At 42.2% G+C, this 22,123-nt stretch overlaps 1 protein-coding gene across 1 annotated transcript in view; it reads left to right on the plus strand.

Moving 5' to 3' along the window:
• The first annotated feature begins 1,529 nt into the window (after positions 1-1,529).
• The window catches only part of STMN2 (stathmin 2), a 44,564-nt gene continuing 23,970 nt past the window's right edge, over positions 1,530-22,123 (plus strand). Inside the window, exon 1 of the mRNA XM_066266366.1 lies at positions 1,530-1,694. Within this exon, the coding sequence (XP_066122463.1) occupies positions 1,676-1,694 (19 nt within the window). The 5' untranslated portion in view covers positions 1,530-1,675. The remainder of the gene's footprint in view (positions 1,695-22,123) is intronic.

Raw genomic sequence — 22,123 nt, forward strand, 5'->3', positions numbered from 1 at the left:
TTAATAGGAGGTGAAGAAATTTATTTCAGCACCAAGGAGAGTGCCCTGTAATTTTCAAACAGTTTTAGGCATTTAAAACTGCAAATTATAATCATGAGGCTAGAAGAAATTTTTGAAACATGGTTTGGCAGAAGCTGCTAAGAAATTATTTAACTCATGAGAAAAACTCTAATCATTTCTGCAAAAAAAATTAAGTTGCCGGGTTCTTGTACACTTTCAAGATTTCGAAAATGTGTTACACTGTAGTTTTAACTTCAAATGCAATAGAACTACCTTTGCCCCTTGTCAGATGTCAAAACCACAGTTTCAGGATGAATCTAGACTGGAGGGAGTTTCAGCAAAGCCACAAGAGTGTTAAACTAACAGTGATTAAAAGCTCCATGAGAGCAAGCCTAACATCTTTCTCACTGTTGTATCCTTAGCTCTGGGCACATAGTAAGTACTCAGTGAATATTTATGTGAGTCGGGTGAAAATGAGTGAATTATCAAATGATAAGTATCATTTGATGAATGAATTAATGAATGCCTCACATGACATGAGAAGTAACTTTTTTGCAATTTATCTCAGAGACCCTCACATATCATACTGCTCAACCAGAAATTTGAACACATCTATCCTTGGCCTAGATAAATAGAGTCTCTGCATATCAAAAAAAATCCTGCTCCAGACCAGGCCTTTTATTTGTACTCAGCTTTCAATGGGAAAGGTTCTCCTCTGAGACCCGGAAAGCAACCTCACGTTTCAGCAACCTCATTTCCAGGCAAGCATGGCATTGCCCACCTGTGGCTCTGCCACAATATGGGGGGGGGGGTAGACCAGACCACCAGTTTCTATCCTGTTGCCAGATGGACAGAACACAGGCTCAGGAGGCTAACTCTCATCCTCTTCCATGAGTTGCAGGTGAACCATAACTACCTATCCCTATTCCCAGGCAACCCCTTCCTTCTGTACCAAGAACAGAAAACATCAGACCCTGCTCTGCTGAGGGATCCTCAAGAGTCCAGACATCTGAGTCCAGCTGTGCTACAAATGACAAAGTTGCAGTTCTGCTCTGAGTCTCCACACAGAGGACATGGGGTCACCCTGGGAGACAAGAATCTACCAAAACGTGGGCAGAGGAAAAAGAAAAGATGAACAAGTAAAACAGTGTGGAAACAGATGTTTCCAACAGTCAGAATGTTGTGAAGACTTCTCAGGTCTCTGAATCCTTTCCCCTTGTGTATGACTATTTGTGCAATGAAACATTTGTGAATTCAGTCGAGCCTCCGGCTCCCAGGTAGGCACAGCCCAGTTCTTAGCTCCAAAGAGCCTTCTGGGCTAAGGCTCCCCTCTACTTGGACTGTACTACCAGGCCCTCAAAACAGGGGGAGCCGCAGGGGAAGGACTGATTTCCATTTCAAACTGCATTCTGGTACTTTGTACTCCAGCACCACTGGCCAATCAATATTTAATGCTCAGAGATTCTGACTCTGTGCGAGTCATGTCAGGGGACCTTGGGAGCCAATCTGCTTGAGCTTCTGGGTGATAATTATTCATGGGCTCCTGCCTCTTGCTCTTTCTCTCGCACGGTCCCACTCTGCAGACTCAGTGCCTTATTCAGTCTTCTCTCTCGCTCGCGCTGCTGTAGCTGGACCCCTCGCCTTCGCCACCGCTCAGCATCTGCACATCCCTACAATGGCTAAAACAGCAATGGGTAAGGTAGCGCCTCCCTCTCCCTTAGCCTGCCCTGACGCCCACCCTCACCTTCCCTCTGAGCGCTTTGAAGGCACCCGAAGATATTTTATAGAGAAAAAGACACTAAGGGTAACAGCACCAGGAAGGTCGGTGAGGCTCTGGGGATTTGGGGAGGGCCAAGAGAAAGGGAGGGTCCTTGGTAATCTAAAGCTAAGAATTTCTTTTTAAAAGTAGAAGCAGGTAAGTTGCCTTCCCATGAGTAGGGATTGTTATGTTGTTGTATTTAAATTAAGGCTCATTCATGGGGGGAGGGGGCTCCCTTTACTATTTGCCTTAAGTGGGGTTAAGGAAAATTTTGGAGAGTGCTTTCTAACGACCTTGATTTCTTATCTAGTTTTTAAAAAAGAAAAGAAAAAGAAAGAAAGAAAAGAAAATGAGGAAGAGAAAGGGGGCGAGGGAGAAAAGAAAAATGCAAAGTCAAAACGGTCCCATCTAGGCTGTTTGAAAGATGGGTGGAGACGGGGTGGAGGGGTGGAGATGGGCAGATTTTATGGTATTGTCTCAGGGGTTGGAGAAACCACTAGTCCGGGGGCTCTAGTCCTGGGGCTCGGAGCGGGATGGGAAGGGCGGCGGGGGGGGGGGGGGAGGCTCCTTTGTTTTAGGGGACGGGAGGGGAAGGAGGGAGGAAGTCGCTGAGGGCACGGAGGGCGCAAGTGGGCAGCTGCAGGGGCGGGGACGCACAGTGGGGAGGGGTGCAGGGACAGTGGTTTCCCGGGAGCTGGGGTGGAGTTTCTTTGTGTGAGGACGCAGGGTCCCCGAGGGAGGCACCTGCCTCACTGGGCTGGGCGCACAATGCGGACGGCCCCACCCTGGGCGGCGCCCCACCCACCAAACCCGGTGCAATGTCTTCAGCCCAAAGGGGGCCTGGTGGGCAGTGCCAGCACCGCCCACAGAATTCCAACCCGGGGGGACCCAGCCCCGCGCTCGGAATGGAGACTCCTGACTCTCAGCCTTGGCTGGGGAGTGCGACCTGACCATTGTCCGCCCCCTTCCCCGCCCTGGCCTCATTGTTCTGTTTTTACAGAGAGAGGGCAAAGTGGGTTAACGTGTGTCTTTTCAAAACCACGTTGCATAGGGTGATTAAGCATAGACGCAGATAAAGGATTCTTTTAAACTCCTTTGATCATTTGAGGAAAAGCTTCTGGAACCTACAGATGTGTGTATATATATAATGCAGATACAAAAGAGGTCAAGGTCTTAAATTGAGCTACGTGAAATAATCCGTTTTGTAGGTCAGATGGGGCCAAATATTGGTAATTTTCACGGGCTCAAACCAGATCAGGGAGGCAGACAGTGGACACGGAGCCCGAAGGAGCCTGTATCCAAGGCCTCCGTCTCCAACCTGCCTGTACTTGGAATGCCCCCTGGTTCCAGGGCTTAGTGGCTCCCGGGTGGACAAGCAGTGAGGGGCCCAAGGTCCGTGGCTGGGAGCCACCCTCCCCAGGGACTTAGTACGGTAGGGAGCTGGGAGAAGCCGCGGGTGTGCCCCGGCCAGCTCCGCCCTTGCCCCACCCTCCGCTGGGAAGACCTTGGGCTCTGAGTCTGGACTGCATAGGTGGGTGGGGGCTGTGTGGCGGTAGGGGGAGACGACTGAAGCTCGGCAGTCCCAGAACCCCTTTTTCCAGCCTCGCAGCCTGGAAACCCCCCAAAGTGCTCAGCTACCCCGCTTAGCTCTGCAGAAAGGCTGGCTGGAGCCCCGCCCGGCCACACAAAGGCGCAGCCCCACCCCAATCGGTGGGATACCACAGAGGTGACCCTTACCCAGGGATGCGGGAGGGTTTTCTCTCCTTGGGCCCCTCAGCCCGCTGAGCTGGGGACTATTTTCCCACAGCTCCCGCTCTGTTATCCCAGATTTCCCGGAATGGGGACCCCTTGGGCAGTCTCCGTTGGAGGGACCCTCGCTCTTAGAAACGGGTGTGGCTCGGCCCCACCCCACCTTAAGTAGGGCTGGACTGACAGCCGTGGCCGATAGGGGCGCACGTGGAGAGCGGGCGCCTGGAGCCGCCAGCCCCTCGAGGCGCCCGCGCTCCACTCTGGAGCCACCACCGAGCCGAGAGCTTCCTGCCCTGCAGCTGGGTGCTCTGCTCGCCCCCGCGGGTGCAGCCAGGGAAACTAGTTTCTGCGCAGTGTCCCGAGCTACCCCCGTTTCTCACAATCCAAGGTTCACTCCTAAATCCAGGATAGTTATGAGGATGGGGGATGGGAGTGATCTGGCTCTGCACTCTGCTTCAACGCCGAGAGGTTTCCGCTCGCTGTAGGGGGCTGGGGGGGGGGGGGTGCGGCTAAAAACTCACCACTCTCAGTGCTGTTATTGTCTCAAACCATCATTATTATTATTCAGTGACTCAGTAGCCTTATTTGTTCAAAGGGTTGGAATTATAGCATTAGTTAAGAATTAACCCTTGTTGAGCTCACTCCTCTTTCTCCTACTCCTCCCTCCCTCCCCCACTGTTCCCCCCCAAAAGGAATTCTGTCTCTGATTGCTAATGTCACGTTATAAAGCAAACGTACTTTCAGGTTTTGTCGAGTTTATATATGTGTTTATGAGTCTGATATACGTGCAGGTGCTTGCTAAGGGCAGGGCTGATGTGCTAAGTAAAGATTACTGAAAAATTCTCCGCAGAGAATTGTGGCTGCAGATGAATGAAAATATGCACATATAACTGAGATACTAGGATTTCCAGCATGCATTCCATAAAGTTATATCCATAAATCCATAAATATAGGCTATGCACAAAATTTTAACTCCCCCCCCCAAAAAAAAACTGTTCTTCCCGTTGCTGATTCTTGATATGGTCTCAATTCTACTTAGAAACATGGTTCATGAAATGGCAGCCAGTGTGCCATTAATAAAAACCCCACCCCAAATCTGACGGATGCAAGGGTCCTTTCTGCCATGAGTAAGCTGCGCTTGCAAATCGCGAAGGGAAGCATAACCTCTCTACAATGTTAAAATAACGGATTTTGAAATCATTCCAGTTGCAAAGCATAATCAATTATCACCAGGGCAGGTGTTTTTTCCCTGATTCATTAAACAATTATTGTATTCAGCATGGTTGCACTAAGTGCATTGGATAACTGAATATTCCCCATACCTCCTCTAATGAAGTGGGCACCTCCTGAATAAATATATAAATAATAGAAGTGAGAAGATCAGGGTTTGGTCAGCATTTCAGGATAAAAGTGAAAGAAGTAGCAGTAGCTTAATACATGTGTATATAATGTCATACCACATGAGTAAGTTGAGCCTGCAGCCAGCATTATGTGATTCCATGTAGCCCCATGCAGTTCAGTCCTGTGATGATATAAATTAATGCACAGGTGGTATTTGTCTGTGCGTGTTAGAATTCTTTGGAAAGTACAGTATATTTTAAAATAATAAGTTAAGATTGGGTGGTTTGTAATACTGAAATCTAGAATTTTGTTTAGCTGAAATTCACAAGGGTTTTGTGATGTGATGTGATGTACAAGTCTGTAGTGACTTATTTTAGTCTAAGGGGGAGGGGAGAATTTTATTGTTAGAGAAATTGCTTCTGCCTTTAGTCACTAACATTTTCTAAGCAGGGTTTTATTTGCTGCATTAGAGACACATTTACTTACTTGGGGGGTTTTCCCCATTATTAATAGATAGCTTGTGGAATCAGTCTTTGATCACTTGGCCCGATATGTTTTCTCCCGCAGTGATGAACACGCAGCAGGCAGCATTTCACTCAGATCCCGGAAATGTCCTCTCAGAGAGCCAGCAAGCCGAGTCGCACAATTAAACACTTTTCCACCCTCTACTATTTGAATCAAAATATTTATTTGAGTCCGTGCATGTTTAGTAGTTGCTATCAATCGTAATTTTAAGTTAAATCTGTACAATCAAAAATTAAATGGAAGATGAAACAATTACATATTTAATTGAGGATATTTCTCATTGATAAATCCAGACCATCTTCAGGAAAGAAAATTCATGATTTATCAATCATCCCTGTTTTTCACTCCAGTGGAACAGGACTGACTATGTCCCCACTCCGACTGGGTAGCCGGTTCCTCCGCTCTGCTGGATACAGCTGCCTTCCCAGCAGGTGGCTGCCTGCTCTGGGCGTGGCCACACCAAAGCTGCCGCTAGCTAACTCCAGCTCACACCAATTCCTTTTTTGGTTTTGGAAAAACACACGTTAGTCCGTGGTCACAGGTTGTATGACTTTATATGAAAAATACAAGAAATTTGCCAGACAAGGAGACAAAACCAAATCAGCCAGTGACCCAGATGTTTCCAGGGTGGAGGGTGGTTCCTTTTGCTGGTTCTCTCAATTGGAAACCTTAGAGACTGCATTAACTTTTTCCCCCACTAGAGGGCAATTCAGTTCTCTAAAGAGGTAGATTAATTTAAACCCACTTTCAAATACCTGTACTGTACTGGTTTATCATGAAATTTTTTTTATTGGTTTATTCAGTTGCTTCTTTGATAAGTTAATGCAATGCTTAACCTTAGTGGATAAAAAGGGATATGAACCTGGTTTTACTTTCTAGTTTCATTACATTGTTAGTGTAATATTTATGTTAATTTGGGAAGGTAGTGGATGAATAGTAGAAAATGGTCCATAGTAATAGTAAAATTACTTAGAAACAGAATATATTAATGTTTAAATAAATGAATAAGTAATCAAAGGTATCATTTACCTATTCCTTTATTTAAAATGTGCTTGATGTTGGGGACATACCTGAGTGTCAGGGCCACCTTCAGGAGTTTATGGGGGCCACCTTTAGGAGTTTGTGAGGGAGTAGGTAACAGGTGCAACGTGACACTGAGGGGAAGTACTGAAAACTAACATAACTCATTTATAAGATCATCAAAAGTAGGTTTTTTTAACGTTTGCATTGGTAAGGCATTTTTTTCTCTTATATTGCATTAACTATAACCCATTTGTAAAGTATTTAATAGTTTCATATGACTATTAATCCTCAAAGTTCAATGTGTACATGAATCACCTGTGATTTTTGTTAAAATATGAATTTTGGTCTGTTTGAGACTAAACAGTCTGCATTCTTAACAAGAGGATCTAACTGCCTGCTGATCCTAACCACCAGACACATCAGTTTTAGAAATATAAAGTTTGTGATAAATACATTTCTTTCATAATCAGCTCTAGTATCATGCCTTAACATTTTCAAATCTGTGGCAAACTTTATAAAATACTTCACTTCCAAAATCATACACTCAGGAACTTCACTCCTCTGAAGTTATATGCTTTGTGCCATCACTCTCTCTTAATTGGATTTAAAACTATATGTTCTTATTGCAGAATATAGGAGTGAGCAGAAGACCTTCAAGAGAAATGTCAAAAATGAGAATTTGGCTCTGTGTGTGTGTGATGTGTGTGTGTGTGTGTGTGTGTGTGTGTCTAAGAAAAAAATGAATGTGGCTTATGCCACAGTTGAGAAGGATTAATAAACCAATATCAAATATCACTAGCTTACTGTTATTTATAAAACAGTAAGTTCAACTCAGAATTTTTAGTCATAGAGTAATATGCAGAAGTCTGTAACTCCATTTGCTGCACAGCTAATTCACTACAAATCCTCCACATACTAAAGCGATGAAAACAGAGTGAACTGTTCTGCAACTTCCTTTCAATATGTCCCATACCCACTACTGACCATATTTTTTTAACAGAATATTTTCCTGGACAATACATGAGAAAATCAATAACTGAGTATGGCTATAGATCTGAAAAAAGATTATCTGTGTGTTTTTGCTTACCTAAGTCAGTAAAGGACTTTTTTTTTTTTTTTGATACTTTCTAAAAATGTCAACCCCAACGAGGAAAATGGCTCTTGGAGAACTTTCAGCAAAGACACCACATGTCAGTCCCCCTGTGCAGTGGGTGACTGGCCACGCAAACATTACCTCATTCCTGAAAATGCCATCCTGCAAAAATGACACTGCACATAAAATATCTCAAATTAGAAATATAGTGTTTCCCAAATAGAGTACTAAAAATACCATCCCAAATAAAACTGGCCACAGAGTTGGTAGGATATATACTCTTATTCAACATGAAGCTGGATTAAAACTCATTATCCGTTCTTTTGCCGTTGTTGTTAACTGTTCATTTCAGGGTCTCTCAAAAGCTAGGAACTTTCAATTTTGCAACTCCTGGTACATTTTTTTAAAAAAGAAGAAGACAACTGCTTAAGACAGCATTACAAAAGTAATATGTGTTTTTAGAAATTCAAGCCTAGCAGTCTTCGGTGGCTGTATGTATGCCTCACTTGGAGATTACAAAAATCCAATCTTGAGGGCCTTTAGGAAGGAGCCAAAAAATTTTTTTGACTGGCCCTTTAATCATCAATTTTATTGTGACATTGCTTTCTTTTAAGAATCATTTTTCTGGCACAAAGATTTCAAAATGTAAGAAGTGACTTTTATGTATTGATTTAACCCTTATATAATCTGGTAGGCACTTTACCCATATTAGCTATGCTAACCATCCAATAATCCTAAAAGATAGGTACTGTCACGGGTGGGGGAAACTGAGGCACAGAGAGGTGAAGTGACTTGCCCAAGATCACATAGTTTATCAGACCTAGAATTTGGGCCTAGGCCATCTAGCTCCAGAAGCTACACCTTTAACCAGTACCAGGGACTGTGGTATTTGTTCCCCGTCAGGGTGTTGCCACCGTGGAGGGCAAATCTGTGATGCCACCCTTTAGTGTAAGCCCTGAGGTGATCTTACCTTTTCTGAGCACAGATTCATATTAAAGAGGAAATACCTTCACACTGATGACCAGTTTTAATAGCTAACCTAGGGTTTATTAAAATAATTGCCATGACTTGGGCTTCTGGGGAAAGAGAGCTAAGAGATCCTAGGAGTGGTAATGCATGGAGCACGTGGTTAAGAAGATCAGAGGTTTCTGACGTGGACACCATACGATGACCAGGTTCAGGGGGAAAAATAAATCTCGATTTAATCTAATCATTATCAGCATGGTTAACGCATTTCAAAATGGATCCTTAACTCCTTCCATGGACTCTAGGTAGTCAATTCTAATACCGAGTCCTATGAACTAAATCTAGGACTGAAAGAAATATACAGCCCAGGCGTCCACACTTAATGTAATCAAGCTCATCCTCACCTTGTTGCCTAAAAAGCAGGCAGGCAGGAGAGCTCCGTGGGAAGGCTTCACCACCCTTGCAAAACATTTTTAATTATCTTTTAATAGAGGCGTCAAGGCCTGTCATTTGTCAAGGAGACATTTGCAGCAGTGAAACCTGTGTTTATATAACCCATTTTTATTAGCCATGATTAAAGGTAACATTCTGTGTACATTGGTTCTCACAAAACACTTTTATGTGAATGTAAAGGTTAATTAATGCCATCTCAGCCATCATTTTGCTTGTCATCTGGGAGCATAGCTTCTCCAGGAATTGTACTAAGAGAAGAAGTTACATGTGATACTATAAAACCATTAACTGAAACTTTAAATTCTTTCCCATTAGTAATTTTGTTGACCTCCAGGTTGAAATAGTACTTTGAAAAATCACAAGATTCCAAAAAGTTGTTCTGTGATCAGAATAAATCATTGCAGTTCTCATACAGTACATGAAGAAGAATGCTACCTGGGAGCGATTTTTTTTTAAGTAAAATCATTGCAAAAACAGTACGTGTAAGAGACTTGTTTGGTGCTTACTATGGAGCTGTTATGGCCTTCATGTCAGAGTCTGCATGCCCCCCTCCCCGATGCTGCAAGTACTCAGTTTAGCGATGCACCACCAGGAGTGGGAACCTGTTCGTCTCCTAGCTGTGCATCCTTGTATCTGGACTAAAAGAAATGGAGGAAACTTATCTAAATTTAGTCCCACAAATACTTGTACAAGAGAGCATTTTAAAGTTTAAATTTTAGCTCACTATTCCCTCTTTAGGAAGATTCTTCCCCTATAAACTGCAGCCACACAGTTTAATTTCACTCAGCAAAACTGCTCAGAGTAAACCTAAATAATAATCTTCCAATGTGGGCTTCGTAGAAGATAAATTCCAAACTTCCGTTGTAAAGATTGGCTTAGAGTACACTGGCTGGTGCAGAGCAGAGACCAGAGAATCTTATGGGGATGCCACTGTTACCACATCCTGATGCTAACAGGAGGGACATCCTTCCCATCTCAGGCTATGGAACTGAGGGAATGACTGTCATCTCCCTGGGGACCCTCCTTCAGGCCATAATTGTCTTTACTACTGCCTAGTGCTTTTTATTCCCAACACTGATATTTATTGCTGTTTTTTTAAGTCATATAGCTTTACCTGAGAAGCGCCAGTGAGCGTCCTCCTCATTATCATTGTTCAACACACAAAATTACCAGAGTCCATTCTAGTCTTCTGATGTACAGATTACATGAGTGAAGATTCCTGTCACTTTAAAAATCATCTTTTCATTCAACTTCAAGCTACTTTTTCTCTTATAACTAAAAAAAAAGAGAGAGAGAGAGCAGGCAAACATAGAAGACTGGGAAATGTTCAAAAGGAACAATTAGGTAGCATGATCTACCTATATTCAATTCTGCACTCCTTAGAAAATAATCCCCTGGCCCATCCTTTTTAAATCTCCATATAATGTCTATGACAGGGGCAGAGTATACACCAGGGGTCCCCAAACTTTTTACACAGGGGGCCAGTTCACCGTCCCTCAGACTGTTGGAGGGCCGGACTATAAAAAAACCATGAACAAATCCCTATACACACTGCACATATCTTATTTTAAAGTAAAAAAACAAAACAGGAACAAATACAATATTTAAAATAACAAACAAATAAATTTAAATCAACAAACTGACCAGTATTTCAATGGGAACTATGCTCCTCTCACTGATGACCTTTGAAAGAGGTGCCCCTTCCAGAAGTGCAGCGGGGGCCAGATAAATGGCCTCAGGGGCCCACATGTGGCCCGCAGGCCGTAGTTTGGGGACCCCTGGTATACACCTTACTATGTCTTAAAATGAAATCACTGTGAAAGTGATTTGTATCTGTCAAGAACCATAAAAATAGGCCCTGGCCTGTTGGCTCAGCGGTAGAGCGTCGCCCTGGCGTGCGGGGGACCCGGGTTCAATTCCCGGCCAGGGCACATAGGAAAAGCGCCCATTTGCTTCTCCAACCCCCCCCTTCCTCTCTGTCTCTCTCTTCCCCTCCCGCAGCAAAGGCTCCATTGGAGCAAAGATGGCCCGGACGCTGGGGATGGCTCCTTGGCCTCTGCCCCAGGCGCTAGAGTGGCTCTGGTCTCGGCAGAGCGACCCCCCAGAGGGGCAGAGCATAATAGCCCCCTGGTGGGCAAAGCTTCGCCCCTGGTGGGCGTGCCAGGTGGATCCCGGTCCGGCGCATGCAGGAGTCTGTCTGACTGTCTCTCCCCGTTTCCAGCTTCAGAAAAATACAAAAAAAAAAAAAAAAGAACCATAAAAATAAATGCAAGCAGCTGCATTTTTAATTGTCAATTAGATGGGATGACTGGGTATTTTATTCAGGAAAGCAATGCACATTCAGAGGGAGTAGTAGGGAGCAAGCAGCATAGTCAGGAACTGAGTCTGACTGTTTCCTTTTTGAAAAATATTTTCTAAATAATAAAAATTGAAATAGATATTCAGTGACTTGCTCAAACAAGAGTGTCTGATATTCTGAAGGGCTTGTACTTAGGGTCCAACTTAAGATTCATTTTTTAAATTCTTCTTTTTCTTAAATACACATTGGCTGAGAAGAAGCAATTAACTCCTCCAAAGTTGTGTTAAAGTCGGTCCCCACCACCTTACCCCCAGCCCAACCTTCTTTAAGGGAAGGTGGCCCAAGATGGCAGCGGCCAGAGAGGCTTGCTGGGCAAAGCAGGCTGCCCTGGTAAACAAACACAGAAAACAGGAGAAGGTTGACAAGGCAGAGGTACAACTCAGTACAGAGTTTTCTCCTGGTTCCCTGTTTGCCCCTCACCCACATCACCTTGACATTCCCTGCTTTCTGAGTCCCCCCCCCCCGCAACTGTTATATACATATATTTTTTATTTATTTATTTATTTTTGTATTTTTCTTAAGCTGGAAACGGGGAGGCAGTCAGACAGACTCCTGCATGCGCCCAACCGGGATCCACCCGGCACGCCCACCAGGGGGCGATGCTCTGCCCATCCGGGGCGTTGCTCTGTCGCAACCAGAGCCACTCTAGCGCCTGGGGCAGAGGCCAAGGAGCCATCCCCAGCGCCCGGGCCATCTTTTGCTCCAATGGAGCCTTGGCTGAGGGAGGGGAAGAGAGAGACAGAGAGGAAGGAGAGGGGAAGAGGTGGAGAAGTAGATGGGCGCCTCTCCTGTGTGCCCTGGCTGGGAATCGAACCCAGAACTTCCGCACGCCAGGCCGACGCTCTACCACTGAGCCAACCGGCCAGGGCCATCAACTGTTATAAATAAGCTCACCTCACACAAAGCAATCCAGGACCAGGTGTCCAAGTGTGCTGAAAGTTTGGTTTATAGCTGCCTCCAGAAGTTAAAACTTTTACAAAAAGGAAAAGCTCTGTGTGACAAGAAAAAGCAACTTGTCACAGAGCTCAAAGGGATGAAAAATCCTACGAGAATTAAAAGCAGTACTATTGAGTTCTGCAAAAAATGGTGCAGTCAGGAAACATTACTTCATGTTCTGTATAAAAGAGAACCACCCTGATAATCCCTGAGCAAATCATCAGTTCCAGACCACAAGTTCCTCAGTTACGAAAGGGGGAAGACAATACCACCTAAATCGCACAGTTGTTCAGAGGATTAAGTATGAATGTTAAGCACTTTGTAATAAAAATATATTATATATATATATATATTAATCCCCTTTCCAAACCCCCTGGATGAAGGGTGAAACCATTAAAAACATTAATTTAGAGTAAAAATCTCAATATTTTGAGATATCATTGACATATAACATTATTTTTAAGAATGATGATTTGATATTGGTATATGTTTTAATAAATTCTTGTACTTTGTGAATTCCCACATGTAATAACAAATCTATTAGAAATTACTTAGAATTTAGGAGATGATCACTAGTTAATAACTCCTTGTAGTAGAAGGAAAATTGACATTATATTTACAACGCAGCTGCCAATCCAGTGTATCTCCAAGACAAATCCATTTGGGGTAATGCCAGAATTAAAAGTATATTTATCTTGCCTTTATTTTCATCTTATGTTTCTCTGTCATATTTCATATCTCATCCCACTTCAACTGTATATATAAATAAAAATGACAGCTTCAATAAAACTAACCCTTTTGCCTATCCAGTAAGGCTCATCAACATGAAATGTCACATTCAGGGCCCTGGCTGGGTGACTCAGAAGATAGAGCATCATCCCAGCACATGTGGTCACAGGTTCAAACCCCAATGGGGGCACAAACGAGAATCAATCAATGAGTGTACAATTAAATGGAACAACCAAGTAGAGCAACGAGTTAATGTCTCCCTCCCTCTCCTTCTCTCTCTCTCTCTCTCTCTCTCTCTCTCTCTTTCTCCTCCCCCACCTCAAATCAGTGGGGGGGGGATGTCATTTAATATCACATTCAATAGAAATAAAAACTGATTCCAAAAGCATTATAATATAGAAGTCTATGATGAGGTCTCATGAATAGCAGCAGGAAAGGGGGAATTATATCATCTGCACCCCTAAACACGCACAGGTCTCTCTTTCTTAAAATCGTATTAAAACATCTGTTTCATTCAAACCTCATACCCCTTGGCTGTTACCAATCTCTCATTCCTGCTTCTCCATCCTCCTATCTGCCTGGCTCTCTCCTGCCTCCTACTTCCATTTCAACATCCTTCCTTCAGCTCTATCTTTCCTTCTCAGGTAAAGGTAACTCTGGGTATTTTCTTTTCTTTTCTTTTTTTAAGATTTTATTTATTCATTTTTTTAGAGAGGAGAGAGAGAGAGAGAGAGAGAGAGAGAGAGAGAGAGAGAGAAGGGGGAGAAGCAGGAAGCATCAACTTCCATATGTGCCATGACCAGACAAGTCTGGGGTTTTGAACTGGCCCCTCAGCACACCACAGGTCAGGCCTCCGGGTATTTTCTTGCCTACATCTAGCCTTCCTCCCCTCCACCCATTAGTAGTCAAGTACAAGGACAATGCTAGAATCATACACTACAGCAGAATGTCCCTGAGATGACTGTCATGGGGAAAGGATGTGGGCCCTTAGAGTTTAGTGGTATCTTCTCAGTCTTTCAGGAAAGTGACACCTTTTCAGTCAATAGTATTTCTGGTACCAATCAAAAAAATCTATAAGACGTTAGATCAGTGGTAGTCAACCTGGTCCCTACCGCCCACTAGTGGGCGCACCAGCTTTCATGGTGGGTGGTTGCAGAGCAACCAAAGTATAAATAAAAAGGTAGATTTAACTATAGTAAATTGTTTTATAAAGATTTATTCTGCCAAACAGTGAAAATCCGACATAAAGTACTTGGTAAGTAATTATTATTATATGCTTTAGCCTGACCTGTGGTGGCGCAGTGGATAAAGCGTCAACCTGGAAATGCTGAGGTCGCCGGTTCGAAACCCTGGGCTTGCCTGGTCAAGGCACATGGGAGTTGATGCTTCCAGCTCCTCCCCCCCTTCTCTCTCTCTGTCTCTCCCTCTCCTTTCTAAAATGAATAAATAAAAAATAAATAAATAAAACTTATTTTATTATATGCTTTAACTTGCTGTAACTCTGCTTTATAAATTTTATAAAGTAAAGTTACTTCCCTACTTTATAAATCACCATTACTGTAGAACCTGTGGGCGGTTATAAAATTTTACTACTAACAGAGATACAAAAGTGGGTGGTAGGTATATAAAGGTTGATTACCCCTGTGTTAGATGAATCTAATTATTAGAATAAGAAAGATAACTTGAGAAATCAAATTAGCATTCATTCATCTGGCACCTGACTAACCAATATAAAATAGCATTTTAACTATTTTGTTTTACCTTCAAAATATTAATTCATATATATGTATAGTATATAAACTAGGAATTATATTTATGACATAAATGCAGACATATTAATAGAAATGTGTGCTTAAAGTAGAGCCCTTTCTCAAATTAGAAACTGTTAATTATAACAATCTACATATAAAAATACTCTATATTATTTCACCTTAGCCATAAAATACAGATAAGATGCACAGCCACTTTAAAGAAAATGGAGACATTTCCTCATTCAAAAAAAAAACCTAACAAGGATCAGAAATGCCTCGGCAAAACACAAAGGAAGAGAGGGAAGAACAACAACATCTATCAATCAAAAAACTTGATTAAAAAAAAAAAGTAGTAGAGCAAATAAAAGTATCTGAAATTCAAGGCCCTGGCCGGTTGGCTCAGTGGTAGAGCGTCGGCCTGGCATGCAGAAGTCCCGGGTTCGATTCCCGGCCAGGGCACACAGGAGAAGCGCCCATCTCCTTCTCCACCCCTCCCTCTCTCCTTCCTCTCTGTCTCTCTCTTCCCCTCCCGCAGTGGAGGCTCCATTGGAGCAAAGATGGCCCAGGCGCTGGGGATGGCTCCTCGGCCTCTGCCCCAGACGCTAGAGTGGCTCTGGTCGCGGCAGAGCGTCGCCCCCTGATGGGCGTGCCCGGTGGATCCGTGGATCCCGGTGGGGTGCATGCGGGAGTCTGTCTGACTCTCCCCGTTTCTAGCTTCAGAAAAATACAAAAAAAAAAAGTATCTGAAATTCAGACTTGAGGATGAACATTTTCAGTGTAAGACACATTGAAGAAATATTGAATTATGCAGCTTCGAAAGAATTGGATTCCTTTAGTTGAAAAAAATTTTAATAAAATTTGAAAAGAACAGTCACAGTCTATATCCATCATGCATTGTGGCAAGCTATAGTACAACCTACCAAAGACAAGGGGAGCAGGGAAATGTAACCTAGGAGAGAACACCAGATTTCTTGTCCTGCTTGCCTGGCTAAAAAGAATAAACTAATTGAAAGGAAGATGACATTCTCAACAAATAACAAATAACCAAAAACTTATTAAAATAAGCTAAACATCTATCTTGATGAACTTGAAGTAACTCTGATAAATAGTTAATCACCAACAATTATTCTTCTAAATAGTGCTTACCAATCCAAGTCAACCAGGTTTCATAAAAGTAGCAAAGCAAACGCTTTGTATATTGCTTTTTGTTCCTCACAGAATATTATACAAATTAAAAGATTTCAGTATATGATCTGATGAGTCCTATTTTAGTCAATGAGTCTTTACATACTAAAGCTTAAGGAAGTCACCCTTGATTTTCAAAACAAAAAAGCAAGTTTCATGGCATGTCTAGACTAACTTGAAGAATCACTCTCATGCTATTGACTGTCTTGAAAATGGATGCTGAGGATAATGACCCACGGGACTGTACACTACTTGTACACTACAACACTTGACATCTCAAAGTCTCTGTCACTCTCACATGGTCCCAGAGGTATTCAGAAATAATATCACTGCAATCATATTTTTAATATTGAGTAGTTCTAAGCCTTGACAATAATAAATATTGTCAAGGCTTTATTTTTTAAAATATATATTTGTTCATTCTATTCTCCTTGACCCAAAGTGACTGTAGGACATGTTACTTAAATAGGACTGGCAAAGACCTGAAGCTTGTTTTCATTCAGGGGAAAAAAAAATTATTACCTGACTGTTCAATTTTTCCCACTGCACCAGTTACATAAGCATTGATTGCACCATTGTTGAATGGATGACTAAAATAGACCTCTAATGAATGTGATTTGAAAATTTCATTTTTAGGGCTCTATTGAGTAAACATTAGTGCCAATGATTAGGCTGCATAGGAAGTATGAGTTCTGCTGAATTAAGAATAGATGCAAAGTATTTTTCTGCTCTTCAGCCAAAACATTAAAAGGTATGGGGAGGCCCTGGCCAGTTGGCTCAGTGGTAGAGTGTTGGCCCGGCGTGTAGATGTCCCAGGTTTGATTCCCAGTCAGGGCACACAGAAAAAGTGACCATCTGCTTCTCCATCCTTCCCCTTCCTTCTTCTCTCTCCCTCTCTTTTCTCTTCCCACAGCTATGGCTCAATTTGTTCACATGCATTGTCCCCAGAAGCTGAGGATGGCTCTGCAGAGCCTCCACCTTAGGTGCTAAAAATAGCTCTGTTGAGATCATGGCCCCAGATGGGAAGAGCATCAGCCCTAAGACTGGGTTGCCGAGTGGATCCTGATCAGGGCGCATGCAGGAGTCTGTCTCTATCTCCCCTCATTTGGAAACAAAGAAAAAAAAAGTAATGGGGAAAGATTTGAATCACTTAGGAGCCACATTCAACCATTTTGGAGACACAATTCAGAGAATGTCATGACCATCTCAAAGGGCAGGTACATCCAGCTCAGAAGATGACAGGGAAGGGAAGGGGAGAGTCATTCTTTCATGACAGCTCCACTTATGCAGGTGGACAGACAAAGACTGTGGCTTTGTCTCACTTAAGTCCCAACCAAATTGGCTATCATCTGAGACTTGCTACCATGACCTGGTAGTATTGGTGACTTAAGAAAAAAAATTATCCTTCAGTCTCCAGAATCAGGCTTGGTGATCAAATCTTGAAACCTAGACAGAATAAAGTATTCTATGACACCTGTAAATCACTGGGTAGTCTGGTCTCCACAGAGGAGTATAAGAATTTATTCCATCACAATGGACAAGACCCAGCACAATGTGGTTGCATTCTCTTTAAACTCGGCTTCTAGAAGCTTAACTGGCACCAAAAGTAAGGTGAGGTTCCAGGTTGCCACAATTTGCCATCCTATTACAATTCTGATCAGAAGGACAGATTCATGTCACCCAATTTCTCTTTCTTACCACAACTGCTTTGCCAAAAATCAATCTTATTGAAATTTAAGAGCCTCATATGTTTCTGTAAAACTCATTGATGGGCTGTATAGCTTTGACCTTCTTGAGGGTCACTTTATTTGATTTGGTACCCTGCAGAAAAAGTATGCTGCTTCAAATAAAATATCAATCTTCCCAGGCCTCCCTGGTCATTATAGCTTAGGAGACCATAATTCTCTTGGGGAGAAGTGACTAGAAGAATGCAAACGGGGTCCCTATTTATACTAACTCAATTAGCATGACATCATCGTAGCGGAAATAGCTAGAGCATTACCTCATATCAGTGATCTGCTGAAATGTTAAAATAGATTTTTTAAAATCTGGGATTTATTTTTTATTTAAATGTTAAATCCTCAATTACATATTCATCAACCCAAGTTTTTTTAAGTCCCAAGTTCAAGCCAATCTAGTATGCAAGTGTTTTACATAAAATCATTTGAGTCTATGTCATCTTTCAAGAAGAAAATCACAGTGCTGGAGGTCCCCAATGTATTACTAAACGAGGTGACAAATTGGACTTTTAGAAAATAATCTGATCTCTGACTCTAGGACCCCATAGGAGTCAAACTACCAAACATATCACATGCACATGTACATCATATGATCAAAAACAAGTTAAAAATGAGCATCTGGAGTTTAATTTTTAAGATAGAAAATGAAGGCACCACAAAAGAGCTAAGAAGTCATTGATTCCCATCGATGTTAAGACTCAGACAATGGGAGCAAAGAGAGCGGAGGGTACAAGAACGAGCAGGGGTAAAGCATGGGTTCAGGGTTTAGTACCCTCAGCTAGAAGCCTCAGGTCTTCAGAAGCCATTAACAGAGAGCCCTGTCTCTCCAGCTGTCCACTGTGCAGTTGGGGAACACTGCCAGCAAGGTCCTAAAGACATCTCTCCCTGGAAGTGACAGACTTTTTTCCCTAAGAAAAGAGGTGCCGCTAGCCAATGTTGATGAAAATTGGTATGCTTCAAATAAAGAAATCGTTTTTACTGAAATCCCTCAAAAACCGACGCAAGTCTGCCTGCTGTAAAACCCAGCACAGGACATGGATAGCCCACACTCCACATGTCCTCTGATTCCCTCCTGTACTTTCTGCCCGGAAGCTTTCACAGGGAGAAGTTCAGGTTGAATCCAAATTGAGTATTAAAGCCAAGAACTCCCCATCTCCCACTAGACTGACATGAAAACATGGGAAAGGAAAGGAGAGAGAATGAACGTGCCATCAGACCCTGGGTGCCTTCAGCGGAGCCATCCACAGCACAGGTCCACTGTCCCGTCCAATCCTCCAAGCGACTGTTCTCACCGTCATGTACAGACGAGTGTGGTCCATTCTGAGAGTATGAGGTATTCTCCCAAAGTAGTCCATTAATAACATTTCCAAAGCATTTCTATCTTTCCCATGTTAACAGGAAATCTAACATGTTACTTTACACTCAGCATTAGCCGAAACTGAGGAAATCAAATAAAATTTTGTCCAGAAGGCATTTTACAACTCTATTGATTTCAAATCAAATTAACAACAAAATGGTAAGTAGGAGTGCTCATTTGGGTGATCATTCTCACACAAGCCAAATGAAGTAGAAAATGGAATTTTTTAAACTTATTTGGCCGTTCAAAAATAATGGGGTATATGGTCATGAATCATATTATTGTTGAAACATAACATGTATAAAATTAAGATATATTTGAAAGCTGGATAAAGGGCCTAGATTTTATGATATATGTTTAGAAGAATGGGGAAACAATTATAAATATGTGTGTCTAATTCATATTTTACCAAGTAAGCAAAATACCTCTTGTTTTAATCTGTCCCAACATCTAATCTGATTATAAAATATTCAATTAGATTGTTATCCTTCACCACTCTTTATTCCTCAAAGAAAAAAAAAACACTCCCCAGATTTACACACACACACACATACACACACAGAGGAAAAATAGAAATAAATAAAGAAAAATTTTAGGAAACCACCTGCCAAAATATATGATTCTTAAAATACCCAAATAACTGATGTAAAAGCATTTTTCCTAAAATACCTAGATAATAACTATTTTTCTCTATCTTACGTACTCAAATAATAAGAATATATATACTCAGAGTTCCTGTTGAGAAACTCTTTCTGATGTCTAGCTATCTGTACCACATAAATCCACAAGTCCCCCCCAGAAAGTTCTTTTCTTTCTATAAACCTCTATATTTATAGCCATGAAGTCAGTAACTCACATCTGCACATTAAACAACAAATGCCAAAGAAAAATGGGAAGAGCAAAAAGTTTTGGACTCTTTATTTTAAAAATCAGTAATCCTAATATACTAGTGAAGAACATGTACAGTAATCTTATTATTTTCTTGTGAGAAACACTATGCAGACAGTGGCGGTGTGTAACAAATCTGAGGAAATCATTGGAGGAAGTGAACGGTTATGCTCAAACGAAAGTCCACTTCTATGGCGTGTTGGGCAAGTTAATCCACATCTCTGAGTATTTATTTCATCTGTCAGTCTGGACTAACTATAGTACCTCTCTCTTGGCATTGTTGAGATGGTTAAATGAGAAAACACATGTAAAGAGCTTAGCACCATGCCTGCTATATTGTTTGTGCTCAACAAATAGCAGCTGTTACCATGCTTCAGAGTTCATTGTAGCCATTTGGAAGAGTGGAAACTCTATTACCATTCATACATCATTAGGTTGAGTGGATATTGCTATAGAATCAATATACATCATGTGGGTTGAATTTTAAATGAATTCACCATAGAAATACACATTCTGCTTTCATTATAGTTAGCAGCAAATGCAACCAACTATGACAAAGATTATTTGGAATTACCTCTCACCTCCCACATCCTTGCAAACATGCATACTACTCTGCTTGGTGCTGGGGTGTTGTGAAAAGATTAATATAGGCTGTTTCCAAAAACCAATTTAAAAATGATTGCCAATTCAAAGTATGAAATATCAATAGTAAGATATTATTAGCATGTTTCTAATAGCCTTTGCATTTGCTTGGGATTTCTTGCTGTTCTTATTAATACAAAAGTTTAGCCTGACCAGGCAGTGGCACAGTGGATAGAGTGTCAGACTGGGGTGCAGAGGACCCAGGTTCAAAACCTTGAGGTTTCCAGCTTAGTGCAGACTCCTCTGCTTTGAGCAAGGCTCACCAGCTTGAGCCCAAGGTCGTTGGCTTGAGCAAGGGGTCACTCAGTCTGCTGCAGCCCCCTCACCCCTCATCCTCCACCCCCAGTCAAGGCACATATGAGAAAGTAATCAATGAACAACTAAGGTGTCACAACAAAGAATTGATGCTTTTCATCTCTCTCCCTTCCTGTCTGTCTGTCCCTATCTGTCCATCTCTCTGTCTCTGTAATATAAAAAAAAACCCATTTATACAAATTATATATATTTCAGCACCTCACCCCATGCCCTTTTTTCTCACCTACTGGACCCAGTAGTAGTGACTCTTTCTGGAGAGCGTCCCATGACCATCCCCCCACCTGCCCAGGCCCCACACTCAGAGATTATTTCCTATTGATGTGTCTTTCATACAGTCTCTTGCATTTCCCTTTCTTTCTCCTTTGCACTACCATTTTCCAAAGCCATACCACATTATCCACTAAACTTTACTCAGTTTTTTTTTTGTTTTTTTGACAGAGACAGAGAGAGGTACAGATAGGGATAGACAGACAAGAAAGCAGAGAGATGAGAAGCATCAATTCTTCATTGTGGCACCTTAGTTGTTCACTGATTGCTTTCTCATATGTGCTTTGACCAGAGGGCTACAGCAGAGCAAGTGACTCCTTGCCCAAGCCAGCGAGCTTGGGCTCAAGCCAGCGACCTTGGGCTTCAAGCCAGCAACCTTTGGGCTCAAGCCAGCAACGATGGGGTCATGTCTATGATCCCATGATCAAGCCCATGACCCTGCACTCAAGCTAGTGAGCCCACGCTCAAGCCAGTGATCTTGGGGTTTCGAACCTGGATCCTCTGAGTCCCAGTCTGATGCTCTATCCAATGCACTACCACTTGGTCAGGTTTTACTCAGTTGTTTAAGTGTGTCTCCTAGTGACAGGTCTTTCTTGCATAAAGTGGCCAAATAAATGTAAGAAGAATCTTTTGTCAGGTAACCCCATTCTTGGAAATGTGGAAATGTTCAGTAGCTCCCTATTCCTAAAATGCATGTAATGGCCAGACTGACAGCAAAAAGGATATTATTGATGGGCTTACACCAGAACTGTGCCAGCAAACCAGGACTTAGATCTCACCAGCCCATCGCCACCTCTGTACTTCTCAAACTCTTTCACAACAATATTCCTGAGGGTTGACCCACAACTAAACTACCAAGCTTAAATTTCTTTTTAAGTTCACATTAAAAATTCATGGTATTCTAACATTCTTGGATAAAATATACCCATGATTGTTTTCATGTAACTACTGTATAATGTTTTAAGTCACAATCCTTTTTCATGAGCAAAATTTCCAAATATCTTACCCAAAATCTTGGAGCAGAATTGAGCCCCAGAAAGACCTGC

This window comes from Saccopteryx bilineata, chromosome 3, assembly GCF_036850765.1.
Source record: "Saccopteryx bilineata isolate mSacBil1 chromosome 3, mSacBil1_pri_phased_curated, whole genome shotgun sequence".
NCBI lineage: Eukaryota > Metazoa > Chordata > Mammalia > Chiroptera > Emballonuridae > Saccopteryx > Saccopteryx bilineata.